Genomic DNA, 18763 nt, shown 5'->3' with positions numbered 1-18763 from the left:
CGCTGAACAGTCAGGTGTCGGGGCCTGAGCATGGGGGAGGAGTGGTGTAGGGGTGAGGGAAGGCATGAGCTCAGAGGGCTTTGAAAGTGAGGACAAGGGTTTTAAGCTTGATCCTCTAGGGGATGGGGAGCCAGTGGAGCCCGGCAAGGATGGGGGTGATTGTTTCACGGAGCTTGGTCAGGAGAGGACACAAGCTGCAGAGTTCTGAGTAATCTGGAGCTTGTGGAGGGAAGGGTTGGGAAAGTAGGCGAGCGGGGAGTTAGCATAATCGAGGCTGGACATGACGAATGCATGGATGAGGGTCTCGGCGGACTGAGAGTTGAGGCAATGGCGGAGGCAGGCAATATTGCAGTGATGGAGGAGGCAGAATGAGTTATGGCACAGATGTGGGGTTTAAAGGATAGTTGAGGGTCGAACAGGACACCGAGGTTCCATGCTTGTAGGGAAGGTGTTCTTAACAACAACAACAACAAAATTACATTTATATAGCGCCTTTCAAGTCGGGAGGACGTCCCAAGGCGCTGAAACTCCATGGATGGGACAGAACTTGCTAATCAAATATTGGATTACGGAGAATTTTGGTTCTGACTTGTGAGGTTTGCAGAATTTGTTTTCGTTGGGGTTGATGTTAAACAATACAATATAAATTACAATGCAGTACAAATTTACATTTATATAGCGCTGTTCAATTGAGAGGAAGTCCCAAGGTGCTGTACAGTAGAAGGTTGAGGGGGGGAGGTTAGGGAAGGTGGCCAAAAGCACACTCAAAGAGGAAGGTTTTGAGGCTGAGCTTGAAGGAGGCGAGGGAAGGGGGAAGTCAAAGGGTCCTTGAATGGCGTTCCAGAGAAGGATCAGATACACCGAAGGTCAGACTTCTGATGGTAGGGCGGATGGGAAAGCGGACATGAAGCAACCTGGTGCTCTCTGAGCAGAGGGCGCAGCTGGGTATGTATGTTTTCAGTAGGTGACGGAAGTAGGGTGGGGTTTAAAGGTTAGGATAAGGATCTTTAACTCGATCCGCTGGGGACTAGGAACAGGATTTGCCTATGTGGACTACGGCCATGATCTACTTCCCACAATACATTAGGACAGGATTGAGGTCCTGGCAGCAGCCCCGGCCTCGCGCCTCTGTTGGTTGGGATTGTTTTGCAGCTCTGTTCTGAGGAGTTTTGATCTGCTCTCTTTGAGAGGGAACTGTACTGGAGAGAGGACGAAAATACAGTAACCGCACACATGCAAATCACCGAATATTGTTTTTGTGTGTGTGTGTGTGTGTGTGTGGGGGGGGTTTGCAGACAGAAGCAGCAGCAGTTTGTGTGAAGCAGCTTTAATAAATGGGAGGTTAGAGTTGAAAGGGGTGTGAGTGAGAGAGAGAGAGACAGGCAGTGAGGGGCAGTGGTGACAGGCAGTGAGGGGCAGTGGTGACAGTGAGGGGCAGTGGTGACAGGCAGTGAGGGCAGTGGTGACAGGCAGTGAGGGCAGTGGTGACAGGCAGTGAGGGGCAGTGGTGACAGGCAGTGAGGGGCAGTGAGGGGCGGCGGTGACAGGCAGTGACAGGCAGTGAGGGCAGTGGTGACAGGCAGTGAGGGCAGTGGTGACAGGCAGTGAGGGGCAGTGGTGACAGGCAGTGAGGGCAGTGGTGACAGGCAGTGAGGGGCAGTGAGGGGCGGCGGTGACAGGCAGTGAGGGGCAGTGAGGGGCAGTGGTGACAGGCAGTGAGGGGCAGTGGTGACAGGCAGTGAGGGGCAGTGAGGGGCGGTGGTGACAGGCAGTGAGGGGCGGTGAGGGGCGGCGGTGACAGGCAGTGAGGGGCAGTGGTGACAGGCAGTGAGGGGCAGCGGTGACAGGCAGTGAGGGGCGGTGAGGGGCGGCGGTGACAGGCAGTGAGGGGCAGTGAGGGGCGGCGGTGACAGGCAGTGAGGGGCGGCGGTGACAGGCAGTGAGGGGCGGCGGTGACAGGCAGTGAGGGGCAGTGAGGGGCGGCGGTGACAGGCAGTGAGGGGCAGTGGTGACAGGCAGTGAGGGGCGGTGAGGGGCGGCGGTGACAGGCAGTGAGGGGCAGTGAGGGGCAGTGGTGACAGGCAGTGAGGGGCGGTGAGGGGCGGCGGTGACAGGCAGTGAGGGGCAGTGGTGACAGGCAGTGAGGGGCGGTGAGGGGCGGCGGTGACAGGCAGTTGCCAGGCAGTGAGGGGCAGGAGGCTGCCGTGTTTGGGGGGGGGGCTGTCCTGGGGGCTGATCCCGGCCAAAGCCGCGATGGAAGGAGGAGAACACCAGGAGGAAACACTCCTGAGAAAACACCGCAAAGAGAGGAAGGACTTACAGGGTGAGAGGGAGAGGGAGAGACAGCGCCGCCCGACCGCCCGCCCGCAGGGAGAGGCCATCACAACCCCCACCCACACACCCGCCGTCACTACATTGCGACAGCGGCAGAGGGGCGGGGGGGCAGGGGGGGGGGGGAGAGGCCGGGGGGGGGAGGGGAGAGGCGGGGGGGAGGGGGGGGCAGGGGGGGGGGGGGAGAGGCCGGGGGGGGGGGGGGGGAGGGGGGCAGGGGGGGGGGAGAGGCCGGGGGGGGGAGAGGCCGGGGGGGGGAGAGGCCGGGGGGGGGGCCGGGGGGGGGGAGAGGCCGGGGGGGGGGGAGGGGGCAGGGGGGGGAGAGGCCGGGGGGGGGGGGGGGAGAGGCCGGGGGGGGGAGGGAGGGGGGCAGGGGGGGGGAGAGGCCGGGGTGGGGGAGAGGCCGGGGGGGGGGGGGGGGGGAGGGGGGCAGGGGGGGGGGAGAGGCTGGGGGGGGGGGGGGGGGAGAGGCCGGGGGGGGGGGGGGGGGGGGAGAGGCCGGGGGGGGGGGGGAGAGGCCGGGGGGCAGGTGGGGGAGAGGGGGGAGGCCGGGGGGGGAGGGGGCAGAGGCTGGGGGGAGGGGGCAGAGGCTGGAGGCAGGGGGGAGGGGGCAGAGGCTGGGGGGGAGGGGGCAGCGGCTGGGGGGGGGGAGGGGGCAGAGGCTGGGGGGAGGGGGCAGAGGCTGGGGGGGAGAGGGCAGCGGCTGGGGGGGGAGGGGGGAAGGGCAGGGTGTGGAGCCGGGGGTACAACAGCCACTGTGCGGGGTGGGGGCGCTGTGGGGGCAGGTACAACGCCAGGGATGAACACTGCAACCCCCGCCTCCCCCCCCCCACTGCGTCTGATCTGATACAGCGCCTTCTCGCGTTGTCGCATCATCTCAAAGTGCTTCCCGGTATTTACTGTAAAGGGGATTAACTGTTATGTTGTGTGTGAGCGGTGAGGAGGGGCTGCCTGACCAGCGGCAGCCTTGCCACATTGGTTCCTGAGGTTGACCCTTCATTGCGGGCAGCTCACGGTGAAGGTTCCCGAGATCGTCCGTCCGGCCGTCTCTCCCAACACCCTGTGATCTGCACCTCGGAGGAGACTTGTGCAGTCTCCTGCTCCAGTGCTGTAGTGATAACAACGCAACATGTGTACCATATTTGGGGGTCAGCCTGCCTCAGTTGGTAGCACTCTTGCCTCTAAGTCACAAGATTGTGGGTTCAAGCCCCACTTGCACAGCCCAGGCTGACACTAATACAGTATTTGTGGTGGTGCGGTGTGTAAGGGGGACTGTTCGTGCCAATACAGTTTGCGTATTTCCGCAACACAAATTATTTTGGCTGCAAAAGAGATTTTGCAAGGCAGTGTTTCACATCTTCCCCTCCCCACAACACATAGTTTGGACATTAAGGTTCCTACTTCTGCACAAGGCCTTCTTTTTCCCCAGCTGTTTTTGTGGCAAAAGTTTTTTTTTTACAAAATTAAAATTTGTGTGCGAGCGTTACGGGATATTTGTTGTGCACATTATATTCTCACAAGTTGAGATAAAGTTGAGAAATAATAGTCATTGCATTTGATATATAGTCTAATGTAAAAAGCGTACTTGCGTCAATGGAAGTTGCCCTCAAGTGTATTGGCTGTGTTTTTGTAGCAGATACAGGAGCCAGTTTGCATACCACAATGTTCCACCAAAAGCCCATGACTAACTTATCTAGGAATTGTTGGCAGCAAATGGGGAGAAACACTTCTCCTTTCGAATAGTGTCATGGGATCTCTAATGTCTACCAGAATAAACAGATAGGATTGATTTAACCTTTCGTCTGATGGACAGAACCTCTAAAAATACAAACCTTGCCATTGCTTCACTAGAGTGTCAGCCTGGACTGTGAGCTCAAAGTCCATACATAAGGCTTGAACCTACAAGCTTCTGACCCAGAAAAACTGTGCCTTTAAGCTTGCATTAATTGTTGGTATGGATGATTCTAGATTTGGTAGCATGTTTTGAGTATGAGGAGGGAGTGATTTCACACCGAGCAAATGTGTACCTTTCAAATGATTGTTGTGAAACAAGGATTGAGTCTGTTTGTAGAATGGTCCGTGGCTCTTGTTATTGTAAGTTTCTGGATAAAGTAGCACCAGCTGAAAACAGCATTATTGAAATATAAATTAGGGGAAGGAGAACATCCTTACACCGAGCTAACATGCATGATTCACTGTGTATGGTGCTGTTGACCATAGATAGGGTTTGTTTCAGATCAAGTGCTTAGTATAAGCATTCCAGCTGTAGTGAATAACAGACATCATTACAATCACTAAAATATTAGATATTTGGTGTGCAGATGCTGTCAGGGCAAACTGTGTTTTTACAGTGATTACAAAAACTGATTCTTGATGTTTGAATGGAAAGACAATTTGTTTTTTGAATTATTTAGTAAGTGTTACTATCGTCATTGTTGTATAGCTATTGCTTAGTACGGAACTTAGTTTTACAGACCAGGTTCTCAGTTAGGGCTGTGATTTGAGCATGATAATTGCCCTTATCATCTCTGGGCTAGGAAGAGAAAAGTAAGCCAGAATTCTTGCTGGAAAGTGCATGTTCATGAAAACATTGGATGCATATGGGATCAGGCTGACCTTGATGCTTACATTCTGACTCTCCCTGCCAAGGCAACTGAAGGGAAGAAGCACCTGATTGCAGCTGAACCTATTGCATTATATCTTCACAATGATCAGTATCTTCAGAAGCAGAGAGACAACATTGGAAGGGTTAGGAAACACGATTTATAAAGTTACAGAAATTAGATGCTGCTGCTGCCAAAGTATTTTGCCATTGACAAAATATTTAAGCACATTGTTCCTTCATTGCAGATTGACCCAGAAGTAGTTCATAGTTCACCAGGTGTTTAATCAGCAAACGTTCCAAATAGAATATGAAAAGATATTTTAACTAAAGGGTGATGGTGTTTTAAACATCTGATCAAATTTAAAGGTAGGAATTGATTCACTCTAGGATTTCTCATGGACTGGCATGAATCCTGCGGAATGATGCTTCAAACCAAGTCATAACTTAGTTTTGCAGTTCACTGCTTTATGTTATTTATTTAGGCTTTTTGATATAGAAGGATTGTAACATGTTAAATATTCACCCTTCACTTTCAATTGCAGCAAAAATACAGGGGATGAAAAATGGTGTCCCTAAAAATGACAAAAAGAGAAGAAAACAGCTGGTGGAAGATGTGGCGAAACTCGAGGCAGAGCTAGAACAGAGACATGAACAGGAGCTTGAGCAGCTCAATCAGCCCTTTGAGAAGTCAAGTACGGTAAGAGCACCATGTTCAGAGGCTCCCATTTTCCCATCAAAACTAATCGGGTAGAACAAACGCTTTCCTAGGATTACGATGCAAAATTTCTGGTTGGCGATGGTTTCAGCGATTCTATTCTGAACATAAAGGCTGCTCCATTCTTCTTGTTTGTTAATTGTATTTAGAATTACATAGAACATTACAGCATGCAAACAAGCCTTTCAAACTGACTAGTGTGTGCTAGTGTTTATATGTCACATAAGCCCCCAAGCCTCCTAATCCCCTCTCCCATACCTCTCTATTCTCTAAATGATCACATTCAATGGGACGGATGACTGAGAATGTTACAGCACAATTTTGCTTCATGATATGTTGCAAGCCTGCAATGTTTTACAGTCTTGAAATAGATTCCCAGTCATCTGTTGTGTCTGTTGGGTAAACAAAATGTGGTATACTACAGGTTAGGCAGCATCTAACGTACCTGTTCAGTTGGACGTTAATGATTCTATTTAAAAAGGAAGGAGTGCCTCCCGGTGTCCTGGCCAACAACCATCTTAAATTGATTAATGAATTGACCTTTCGCCTCCTGACTACGTGTGGAACCTTGTGTGGTGCATAAAATGGCCGCCTCATTTGCCAAAAAAAACACACTAGCCACGAAGTCCAGTACAGCCTCGATATAACACACAGGATTTTTGCTTAAAGCGGTTGCAACCTTTTTTCTCATTCAACATTGGATAATGTATCTTGCAAAGCAAATGTCTCAGTCGACTATTGTTGCCATTTGTTCACAAATCCTTGTTAGGAGAACTGTAGCAGTCGCTATGTAACATTCGTTTGTGTACAAAAGGCATCGAGGTAAAAAATTGTTCGTCTTCCGGGTAAGCAACCAGGGAGTGACGTTGGTGATGATGATCTGGAAGTTGGACATTTCTTCTTCGACAGGCGACACTGCTTGGAATGAGTCAGCCCTTTGCGTACACACACACAGTCAAACCTCCAGCACAGGTCCGGGATTTACGGCTCCCAAACACTGCGTTGTAAACGGGACTCTAATTACCATAAAAAAAATTGAGATGTCTTGACATTATCAAATTATTCTCTTTTTTTGAACCCGGGCCGAAATTTCATTGCGTTTACTCACTTCCGTCTCTCCATAGATGCTGCCTGATCTCCTAAATGTTCCCAGCGACTTCTATTTTTATTTCAGAATTCCAGCATATGCAGTATTTTGCCAACTGCTTTGGAGGAACTCATTTTCCCTCCCCTATCCCCTTCATTAAAATAGTTGCATCCAGAAGCTGATTGCTGCAACTATTGAAGTGACCAGAGCATTTTCAGTGTTTCATTGCCTGTTCAGGGATCACAGGATTTAAGTGCCTATGCGGGGGCGGGGGTCGCAGAGTTTCAGGATCTCACGGAAAACACCAAATTAGCAGGAGACATGAAAGGCTGCGATCAAATGGACCAATGGGCCTTCTTCACCTGAACCTCTTTTCTGATCGCAAGCGAGATGACCTGGGTTCGACTCCTGGGGAAGGCGAAATGTTAGGCAGTTTCCTTACTCCACATGCCTCTGTTTACCCAGCAGTAAGATAAGAACCCGGTTGTTAGTCGATTGGCGAATCACTTTTCTGGGGATAATAATCCCTTCAAAAATAAATAAATATAATAAATAAATAAAGATTTTGTCACTCAATCCACAACTGTTTATGGAACACCTCTGTGCGCAATTGACTGCTAACAAAATATACAGTTTATTCTGTGAAGGGGTTGGAGGCATCTTGACGATGTGATAAGGTGCTGTATCAAATTCAAGGATTATTATTATAATGTGATGTGTTTTCCTTTAGGTTGAATCTTTTACTAATGGAATAAAAAATTTAGAGCTGGAAGCCAGTGATGAGAAGGAAGCTAAGTCTCGAGTATCAAAGGCACAGAAAAGAAGGGTATGTTTCTGACTAAATATTTCAATTGCATTGTAATATACAGCAGTCACATGGCTTCAATTTTGGGCTTCAACAAAGCCCCAAATTGTTCATGAGCATTTTGGGGTTAAAATTGCAGAATTATATTAAAATGTGCTCCGAAATGTCTTTGTTATTCCCACTCCATCCCCAACTTTTACATAATAATAGTGCCTAAACACAGCTGAAAAATCTGCGGCTTCTCTATGTCTGTAGTTTTGGCAGCCATCGTTGTAGGCCAAAGTACGCACGTCAATTCTTCATTTTGGTACAACTGCATAGAATATAGCTTGGGATGACACTCCCATGCATTTTTCGGAGGTGCCATCCTTCAGATTTTTTTGGGGGGGCCGGAGGTGGTGGTCAGCCAAATGACGCATGGAAATCCATCACCATGTTTAAGAGTATCCAAGCGAAACTGAAGAAATCCATGCATTGCACCTCTATATTGGAAATTCCTGAAATATTTATTGAAATGGAATATGCAATTGCATCGCTTGCCAATGACAGCACTGTCTGGCAACCTTTCCTTCTGGGGTTTTGACTTCCAGGGTTAACAAGAGCTGAAAGGGAAGAGTCCCTGCCTCCAGTGACTGGCCTGTCCTTCCGAATTCTGTCGATGAGCCAGCCTGTTTGGGCTGTCATCAAAAGTGCGCTGGAGTGCAGTGGATCCACCTGTTTCAGGATCTCAACTACCGAGACCACCACAGAAGGTTGATGTTATATATAAGGATTGTTAGTTAGGATTAGAATACCAACCTAATCCAATGGTTAGTTTGGTATTCCAAGAACTGGGCATTGAAATAACTAGTAGCGCACATATGTTGAAACTATAAATCCTGGATTGGAAGCTTTCAAGGTTTCTTTGCAGGATGATGACCTAACTAATTCTATATCCTGTAAAGTAATATCTGAAAATCACTCCCAGGGGCAAAACAGCGGCTTCAGTAACTGCAAATTCAAGATGGCAACTTGCAAAAACTTTCAGGCAGATTTGGGCACTACCGTTGTTCAGAAGTCATTAGTACTTTAAAATGTTTTTTAAGACTTTTCCTTCAATAATGAACAATTGCATTTAGGAATTCTGTCCTTTTTGGTTTTTTAAAGTTGTTTGATTAGTTTGCACTCTGATTTCAACCCATATTTTTGTATATACAGTATAGTGTATGCTTATTATATAATGCTTTCATCCAGAAGCTTTTTTTAATTCAATTGCAAGGAAAGAAAAGCTGCACAGGATAAAGAAAGGGAAGAGAGAATAGCCGAGGCTGAAGTGGAGAACTTAAAAGGAGCCAGGCACTTGGAGAGTCAGAAACTTGCTGAAATCCTTGCTAAGAGGCACTTGCAAATAAAGCAAATCCCATCTGATGGCCACTGTATGTACAAAGCAACTGAAGACCAGCTGAAGAAACGAGACATCTTTTTAACACTAGCAGAGCTAAGGGCACAGGCAGCTGAATACATGAGGAGTCATGTAGATGATTTCCTGCCTTTCCTGACCAACCCTAATACAGGAGACATGTTTTCATCCGGTAAGTGTAACTGAAGCTCGTCATAAGCTTGAAGATACTTTTGTTTTGAAAATGTTTTCCTTCCGTTCCTTTGAAGGCACTCACTCCTATTGGGTGTGGCTTTGGCAGCTCTGAAGTCCCTGACAATTTTCTGTGCAGGAGGCAAAATTGGAAGTGGTGGTTGGGTTGTGGAGAGCATTCATAGCCGGGCTTCATCCTGTTGTTGCCCAACAGCAACAAGTGCACTTTCCAATAGGGTCACTGAATAATGATAAGGAGCAGAGCACGGCTTTTTTTTCCTTTCTCTGTTTTTCTCCCCCCACACTTCACCCCCCACCTGCACCCAAGTCATGATTGGAAACTTTGGGGATGTTTCTTGTCTTTCCCTTGTCTTCTCTTTCTCCTCCTCACCATTCTTACCTCCACCACCCTCCCCCTACCCCAATTCCAAGGCCACAGCACCCTAACTGCTGTTTTTTTCAAGATCAGCTTCTAGTCTGTAAAATTTGTACCACATCAGACCTACATTTTCCCAGTTGGCCATTGGGGGGAACACAGTTTGTTTTATCTGAAAACATTTAATCTAGAACTTATTGTGTTTGTAATGATTTCACATGTAGTGTATTTGTGTTGTACACTGTTATTTGAAATCATCAGCACACTATATATACAGTACCATGAAGGGAAGGGAAAATTAGATATCTTTGAGAAGTTTACAACAATTTGTAACCTTTTGCTTTTTAAATATAGAGCTGTAAGATAGAATCATTTATCAAACATCTTAATGCTATGATGGGAGGACAATAAGGTGGGTATTCTGAAGGGGCGAGATTGGATGGGCCAAAGAGTCTTCTTCATCCAAACTAATCTTGTGACTCTTTAGATTTTACGATTTAGTATAGAAGCTTTACAGAGCAAAAGCACAGGGACTTAATTTCTGTACTACCCCTCCTTTGACCCCCACACCCCTGCCAACCAATCCCACTGCTGAGATCCAGATAATAAAAAATCTATATTAAAAATAAGTGTAAAGGCCTAACTAAAATGTCTTTGTAAAACAAAGATATGAACCAGTTCTCTGGTGGAAATGATTGTCTAAACTTTTGTTTAAAAACGAGCTCCATTATTTTGTTTGACTTTTAAAAGTGTCTTTATTTCAGAGGAATTTGAAAAGTACTGTGATGAGGTGTCCAGCACGCCGGCATGGGGTGGACAGCTTGAGGTAAGGAGTAGTTTCTTGTTTGCGGTTATTTATATACTGTATTCATATCAACTTACAGCTCTTAAATTCTCCTGCTAAATCCAAATGAGTATACATCTGCTGCAGCAGAGAACACGAAGAGGGCAGGGTTGAATCCTGATTTGTGCTGAGATTAGCTACAATTGGCTGGAGTGCTCCCGGGTTAGGGAGGGGAATTCAGTCAGGATTATCTCATTATCCAGAGACCTGTTGTGCAGGGAAGTCAGAAAACAATAGGATAAAGCTCAGTTGTGTAGCCCTTACAGTTCAACAACCTGACAACACTGCTCATCACGACTTGCACAGAAATAGTAGCTCTGTGGGGAAAGTACCAGAGGGCAACTGGTCTTGAATCCACCAGTTATAATATCTAATCCTTGTATTTGATATAGTGCATTATCACACCAAAAGAACTTCCCAGGGGTTTCCATAAAACGTAGTGACCGTATTTGTAGGCAGCCAATTAGCGAACAGCAATGATCAACAAGCAGACATGAAGTGAATGACTACTTTTTATCTGGGGATTCTTGGCCAGCACATTGGGAGAAATTGCCTTCTCTTTTCCAATAGTGCATGGTTCTTTACCACCTGCCTGAACAGAACAGATCTTGGTTTAGCATCTCATCTGAAGGATGATGCCTCTGACAATGCAGTGCTCTCTCAGCACTATATTGGAGTATCAGCTAGGACTGTGTTCAAATTCCCAATGTGGGGCTTGATCCCACACCCTTTTAACCAAGAGGTGAGAGTGTTACCAGCTGAACAAGGCTGACACCAGGTTCCAAATATGCATTGGAAGGAGGAGAAAAAATGAAAATTTACATTTATATATAGCACCTTTCAAGTCAGTAGCATGTCTCAGGTAGTGCTTCACACAACTGACTGGGAGCCTGAACTGGAGGGAACTGAGGAGTGAAGGGGTAAAGGTTGCAATAGTTGATGGCAAGTTCTGAAGGTTGAGAGGGATCGGGTCAGATGGAGGGACTCCAGGATGGAGTTGCAGTGTTGTGGCAGAATTGCTGAAGGCTCGCCCACCGATGGTGGGGTAGAACACATGTCGGAAATGTGAAGAAAGACAGTGTTTGCTGAGTGGAGTACTCAGGATTGTCTGGTCACGGAGATTGATTGGGGTGAGGCAATTGAGGCATTGAAAATGAGGACAAGAATCTTGAATTCAATCTGCTGGAGGATGAGAGCCAGTGGAGCCGAGTGAGAATGGGGTTGTTGGACTTGCAGAGCCTGGCTTATGAAAGGACACAAGCTGCAGAGTTGTGGAACGTCTGCATTTGTATAGGGAAGAGCAAAGGGTTAAGAGTAATTCAGCAAAGCGTTAAGAGTAATTGAGCTTGGAGCTGGTGAAGATGTGAATGAAGTTCTGGGCGACTTGGGAAAAAGTTAGTGCTAGAGGGGGAGTGATGTTACAGAGATTAGGGAAAGCAGAGTGACTGAGAGCATGGATGTAAAGTGTGAAGGATAGTTGGATGTCAAACAATACTCCAAAGTTCTGCACCACCTCTGAGAGGTGGACTAAGCGTTGATGTGGTTAGTGCTGGAGATAAGGAGGTGCTGATGGGGGCCAAGCAGAACAGCCTCAGTCTTCTTGACATTCGGTCTTCTTGAGTTGTAGAAATTTAGAACTCCATCAGAACTTGATATCTAACAATCAGTCAGAAGAGCAGTGGTCCTGGAATCCAGGGTAGAGGAAGAGGGTTAGATTTCGGTGTCATCTGCTTACATGTAGAAGTGTACCCCATACCTTGCAGATGACTCTTAAGTATAGAGATGTTCAACAGGAGAGGTTTGGGTATGGAGCCTCGAGGAATGCTGCATGCGACTGTACAGGGGTGGGAGGATAATCATTGTAGGAGATGAAGTGACCAAGGTGTGTGTCTGTTTGTGTGTGTCGGGCGTGTTTCCCTGTGTTGCACCCATGCAAAAGGAAAAAGGAACTAGCAGGCTTAAATTGAGCTTGCAATTTTTGTTCTATCTTTACGTGTTGCTTCTGATGTGTTTTAAGTTGTGTGCCAATTAATGTTCTTTTTGATTGCTGCGATCATTTTATAATAATAATCCTTGCGTTTGATATAGTGTCTTATCCCGTCTTCAAGACTTCTCAAAACTTCTTAAAGTGAATTGACTATTTTGTGGGTGAAACGTGGCAGCCAATTGCGCACGGCAGTGTCCCACAAACAGTCGTGGATTGAGTGACCAAGTTATTTTTATTTATTTTGAAGGAATTATTATCCCCAGAGAAGCAATCCAGCAATTGACTAACAATCGCGTTTCTACTTACTGCCTGGTAAAAGAGGCGTGTGGAGTAAGGAAACTTGCCCAACGTTTCGCTCTGCCGGGAATCAAACCCAGGTCCTCTCGCTTGCGAGGCGAATGCTCTAACCATTGAGCTACAGGAATCCACGGTGGTTTTGGTGGTTATAATTTTATATTTGCTGTTGTGTCAAATGTTGCACTTGGCATCTGTGTCACTTTCCTAATTTCTTCAGTTTGGTCAGTATGGCTGTGTATTCACCAAGCTAGAGATACAATGTCCTTCTTACTTTCCATCCAATCAGGTGGACCAAAATGGTCTCTTTTTTTTACATTTCTATGTTGCTATTTACTCTCCTTATTCATACTGTCTCACAGTTTTCAGGGATCCATTGATAAAACGGATAAAGCACCACCAATGTTTGACTTGTTTTAAATCACTCATTAAATCATCTGTCACCACATGGTTTTCATTCCATTCTGAAGGATAAATTACAGAGCACATCCCTCAATTGGCTACATGGCTTTGGCAACATTTTAAGTTTTGTTTCACGATGCTTGTTGATAATGAAAATCTCAAATTCTAATATCTCTTACAGTTGAGAGCTTTATCACATGTTCTGAAAATGACAGTGGAGGTTATACAGGCAGATTCCCCTCCAATAACAATAGGTGAAGAGTACAGAGGGACACCAATCATTCTAGTGTAAGTATCTTGAGTGCTTATTGCTTGCTATAATATGTGCAGCATATTGTGTTTATGCATCAAACTGAAAAGTGTGAATAATGTTTGATAGGTAATATGTACATAAGAGTTTCGTAACACATTTGCATATTATTTCAGTACAATAATAATAATCCTTGCATTTGATATAGTGCCTTATCACGTCTTTGAGACACCTCAAAGCACTTCACAGAATATACTGTAAAGTGAATTAACTATATTTTGTGGGCAAAATATCCCAAGACAATGGTCCAAGGCAGCACACTTCCTGGGTTTTAGAGGGTGCAACAAGAAAGCTTGGGCAGCTGCTGTAATAGACAAAAATTCCTCCAAATTGGCCAATCACTTCATGGTTGTTTGTGGGACATTATTGTGCACAAATTGGCTGCTGTATTTTCCTATAAATATAGTCACTTCAAACAATATTCTTGCAGTGCACAGGGCAGGTGTCTTTGGCACAGTAGGAACTGAAAGAGTTTATCACCATATCAGTCATCATTAGTACATATGCTATAATTAGCTTCCAATATTTTGTCTCCATTATTATAGAACTCAGTAGAAATTATACTTTCACCACAAGGAGGAGATACCTTTTGTAAAACAAATTTACATGCCAAAATAATCGTGGATAACAGTAAGGGAAATTGAACAGCAAGTCAAGATAGTGTGGCTTTCCTGATCACAATGTGATATTGAAACAGGGCATGATGTGCTATGTGTCACTGTCTAATCTGACATCAGCAAAATAGAACTGGTTAGCTGAACTGTACCTATACTGCATATTAAACAGAAAAACAGGTTGAAGTGTGCTTCAGGACTTCATGTATTTTGGGAGTTCAGAAGACACTGATCAGCTGCCTAAAATTTGCTGTTTGAATTCCAATCTGGTAAAACACAGCAGCCAATGTGTCACCCTAAGTTAATATCTGGACGTGTGTTTTGAAGCTCTTTCGATTGCTGTAAAAACTATCATGTTCTGTGCATTCTTGATGATGTGTTAGTTTTTTTAAAAAACAAATTCTAATTCACAGGTATATGAGACATGCATATGGATTAGGAGAACATTACAACTCTGTAGAGCAACTGACCGACAAACCAACAGAAGATCCATAATAAATATTGCAGTATTTTTCCATCTGAATTTTCAGTTTTTACATCTTAAAGTATTTGGACCTTTTCAGTTTTTCCATTTTTCTGTATGGGCTGAAAAAATTGTTTATTTGGATTTTGATTTCTCTGCTTCGATGGATGATTCAGTCAGGAGAAGATGAGGAAGCTCCAGTTGATGTAACGGAAGATGAATGAAGATTTATACATTCATTACTTAATCTGTTCACGAGCTTTGGTAATTCCAGTCATCTTGCTGTTTCGGTATATGCTGTGCATATTGAGACAAAAAAAATTGTAGATCCAGAAAGGAAAAGGGATGAATCCACTGATTTTCTCAGGCCTGTTTTAATTTTTCCAGGAACTTTACAGTAAAAAGAGGTTGTCAAGTTCATTTGTTTAATTGTATTTAACACTCAGCACCATGTCACAAATGTGCTAAACTTATATATTTATTGGTGCCATTGTGAAAACAAACTCTGGTGAAATGCAGATTTTAACGGTGCGCACGTCTTGGTTCGATCGTACAAGATTTTATTTTCAGGGATGACTTTGAATTGAAGCAACAATAAAAGGTCAATGTATCAGTTCTTTGTTTTGGCCAATTTACTCAAACAATTTATCTCTCTTTTCTGAAGGCATCTAATTCCTTTTTTTCCTGCTTTGGAGTTCCACAGGTTCATGGTGTCCGTGGGTGTCGCTTGATTTTACATTTAGAAGTGACTTCATTAATTGTGTTTTGTGTGGGGAATCTCCCCCATTTTATTTTCAATTGTGCACATGATATTGTCATAATTGTCGGATACTGCTGACTGGCCGACTGCATTAACCCAGAAAAACAGCTTCTCCAATTCAAATGCTCAGCCCAGCATGTGGTTCTGGAACGCAGGGCTAACATGGCACAGATGTGAAACTGATTGAGTGCTCTGTGAAGTGAACAGAATTGGCAGTAGAAGCCAACTTCCACTGAGGAAGGTAACACAAACAGCCAAATGCACTAGGGCCCGGTTACAATGAAACAACCATTTCCTTTATGGTCATTGCTTTGAATGGGCAGAGCCATGATATTGTGCTTGTCCCCCAGTGAGCAATGTGTACAGGATGGCACAGTGAGGGTGTACAGGGTGGCCCAGTGGGGGTGTTCAGCGTGGCACGGCAGGTGTGTTCAGGGTGGCGCAGTGAGGGTGTATAGGGTAGTGCGGTGAGAGCGTACAGGGTGTCGCGGCAAGTGCGTAGAGGGTGGCGCGGTGAGTGGGTACAGGGTGGTGAGGTGAGCGCGTACAGAGTGGCAGAATAAGTATGTACAGGGTGGCGCATTGAGTGTACAGGGTGGCGCTCTGAGTGTGTAGGTTGGGCGCAGTGAGTGCATACAAGATGGGACAGTGGGTGTACAGGGCGGCATGGTGGGCGTACAGGGCAGTCCGCAGCGCAGTGGGCGTACAGGGCAGCGTGGTTGGCGTACAGGGCGGCGCGGTGGGCGTGCGGTGAGCATACAGTGAGCATACAGGGTGGCGCGGTGAGCGTACAGGGTGGCACGGTGAGCGTACAGGCGGTGAGTACAGCGTGGATGATGAGTACAGGGTGGCACGGTGAGTGCACAGGGCGGCACGGTGAGCGTACAGGGTGGCGCGGTCAGTGCAGGGCGGCGTGGTGAGCGTGCAGGGTAGCGCCGTGAGCGTGCAGGGTGGCGCGGTGAGTATAGGGTGGCGCGGTGAGTACAGGGTGGATGGTCAGTGTATAGGGTGGATGGGCAGTGTACAGGATGGATGGGCAGTGTACAGGATGGATGGTCAGTGTATAGGGTGGATGGTCAGTGTATAGGGTGGATGGTCAGTGTATAGGGTGGATGGTCAGTGTATAGGGTGGATGGTCAGTGTATAGGGTGGATGGTCAGTATATAGGGTGAATGGTCAGTGTATAGGGTGGATGGTCAGTGTATAGGGAGCTGTGAAGGGCAGTGTGGGGGGAGGAGGGAGTGGCTGACGTTGCCATGGTGACGTGTTGTTGCCTGGAGCCGTTGCCATGGAGACCGGGGCCTGGTGACTGGCGATGGCGGAACTGGTGCTCCGCGCTCTCAGAGGCAACTCCACGTCCCTGAATCTGACCAACAAGCAGCTGCAGCAGGTGCCGATCGCAGTGATCAAACTGAAGGCACTGAGGACACTGCGAATCAGTAACAACTACCTCATCGACCTGCCCCCCGAGATAAAGACACTGAGAGAGGTCAGCCCGACCCCAACCCGACCCCAACACCAACACCAGCCTGAGCCCCGACCCCAACCTGTACCCCAGCCCCAACCCGACCCCAACCTGTACCCCAGCCCACACCCAGCCCCAACCGCAGCCCCAGCCTGTACCCCAACCCCAGCCCCAACTCCGCCCCAACCCCAGCCTGTACCCCAACCCCAGCCTGTACCCCAACCCCAGCCTGTACCCCAACCCCAGCCTGTACCCCAACCCCAGCCTGTACCCCAACCCCAGCCTGTACCCAAACCCCAGCCCCAGCCCCAACCCCAGCCCAACTCCGCCCCAAACCCAGCCTGTACCCCAACCCCAGCCCCAGCCCCAACCCCAGCCTGTACCCAAACCCCAGCCTGTACCCCAACCCCAGCCTGTACCCCAACCCAGCCTGTACCCCAACCCCAGCCTGTACCCCAACCCCAGGCTGTACCCAACCCCAACCCCAGCCCCACCTGTACCCCAACCCAGCCTGTACCCGAACCCCAGCCCCAACCCCAGCCTGTACCCCCAGCCCAGCCCCAGCCCCAGCCTGTACCCCAATCCCAGCCCCAACCCCAACCCCAGCACCCCCAAACCCAGCCCATCCCCAGCCCCAACCCCAGGCTGTACCCCACCCCAACACCAGCCCTTACTTCAGCCTCAGCCTCAGCCCAACCCCAAACCCAGCCTGTACCCCAACCCCAGCCTGTACCCCAACCCCAGCCCCAACCCCAGACTGTACCCCAAACCCAGCCTGTACCCCAACCCCAGCCCCAACCCCAGCCCCAGCCTGTACCCCAACCCAGCCCCAACCCCAACCCCAGCACCAAACCCAAACCCAGCCCCATCCCCAGCCCCAACCCCAGGCTGTACCCCAACCCCAACACCAGCCCTTACTTCAGCCTCAGCCTCAGCCCCAACCCCAAACCCAGCCTGTACCCCAACCCCAGCCTGTACCCCAACCCCAGCCCCAACCCCAGACTGTACCCCAAACCCAGCCTGTACCCCAACCCCAGCCCCAACCCCAGCCCCAGCCTGTACCCCAATCCCAGCCCCAACCCCAACGCCAGCCCCAGCACACCCAACCCCAGCACCCCCAGCTCCAACCCCAGCCCCAACGCCAACCCCAGCCCCAACGCCAACCCCCAGCCCCAACGCCAACCCCAGCCTCAAACCCAGCCCCAACGCCAGCCCCAACCCCAGGCTGTACCCCAGCCCCACCACAGCCCCAACCCCAACCCCAACCCCAGCCCCAACCTGTACCCCAACTGCAACCCCAACCCCAGTCCCAGTCCCAGCCCCAACCTCAGCACCAAACTCAACCCTAGCCCCAACCCCAGCCCCAACACCAGCCCCAGCCCCAAACCCAGCCCCAGCCCCAACCCCAACTCCAACCCCAACGCCAGCCCCAACCCCAACCCCAGCCTGTTACCCAACCCCAGCCCCAATCCCAACCCCAGCCCCAACCCCAGCCTGTACCCCAACCCCAGCATGTATCCCAACCCCAGCCCCAACCTCAGCCTGTACCCCAACCCCAGTCTGTACCCCACCCCCAACCCCAACGCTAGCCTGTACCCCAACCCCTGCCTGTATCCCAACCCCTGCCTGTACCCCAATCCCTGCCTGTACCCCAACCCCAATCCCTGCCTGTACCCCATCCCCAACCTGTACCCCAAACCCAAGCCCTGCCTGTACCCCAATCCCTGCCTGTACCGGAACCCCAACCCCTGCCTGTATCCCAACCCCTGCCTGTACTCCAACCTCTGCCTGTACCCCAACCCTAAATCCCTGCCTGTACCCCATCCCCAAACCCCTGCTTGTATCCCAACCCCAAATCCTGCCCATACCCCAAACCCTGCCTGTACCCCAAACCCTGAATACTACAACCCCAAACCCTGACTGTACCACAACCCCAAACCCTGACTGTACCCCAAAATCTGACTGTACCCTGACCACACACTCTATACCCCGACCTCTGACTCTGGACAAGGTAACTGAGAATTGCTTTCGCCTTCAAGAAAGCTTCTGTATTCCATTTTCTCTTATTTGTTTTTATTGCAGTATTGCACCAATATGTCATTTGGGTTTGAACTCCTCAACCACCCCGGGCTCTC

At 48.5% G+C, this 18763-nt stretch overlaps 2 protein-coding genes across 3 annotated transcripts in view; both read left to right on the top strand.

The window, feature by feature from the left end:
* Positions 1–817: 817 nt before the first annotated feature.
* otud6b (OTU deubiquitinase 6B) lies at positions 818–15016 on the top strand. Of its 2 annotated transcripts, none has more exons than XM_042332284.1 (7): positions 818–945; positions 5479–5633; positions 7469–7564; positions 8802–9114; positions 10254–10315; positions 13198–13304; positions 14354–15016. In XM_042332284.1, the coding sequence occupies exons 2-7, from the start codon at positions 5493–5495 to the stop codon at positions 14433–14435; spliced, it is 801 nt and encodes a 266-aa protein (XP_042188218.1). In that variant the 5' UTR covers positions 818–945; positions 5479–5492; the 3' UTR covers positions 14436–15016. The 2 variants fall into 2 exon arrangements, with proteins under 2 accessions (XP_042188218.1, XP_042188217.1); XM_042332283.1 differs by lacking the exon at positions 818–945 and adding an exon at positions 2116–2323.
* Positions 15017–16457: 1441 nt separating this feature from the next.
* The window catches only part of lrrc69 (leucine rich repeat containing 69), a 34158-nt gene continuing 31852 nt past the window's right edge, over positions 16458–18763 (top strand). Inside the window, exon 1 of the mRNA XM_042347006.1 lies at positions 16458–16652. Within this exon, the coding sequence (XP_042202940.1) occupies positions 16479–16652 (174 nt within the window). The 5' untranslated portion in view covers positions 16458–16478. The remainder of the gene's footprint in view (positions 16653–18763) is intronic.

The sequence above is a fragment of the Callorhinchus milii genome, unplaced genomic scaffold, assembly GCF_018977255.1.
Source record: "Callorhinchus milii isolate IMCB2004 unplaced genomic scaffold, IMCB_Cmil_1.0 Scaffold2, whole genome shotgun sequence".
In the NCBI taxonomy this organism is placed as follows: Eukaryota; Metazoa; Chordata; class Chondrichthyes; order Chimaeriformes; family Callorhinchidae; genus Callorhinchus; species Callorhinchus milii.
Note: the sequence above shows the minus strand (reverse complement) of the source record. Positions and strands in the feature narration are given on the sequence as shown.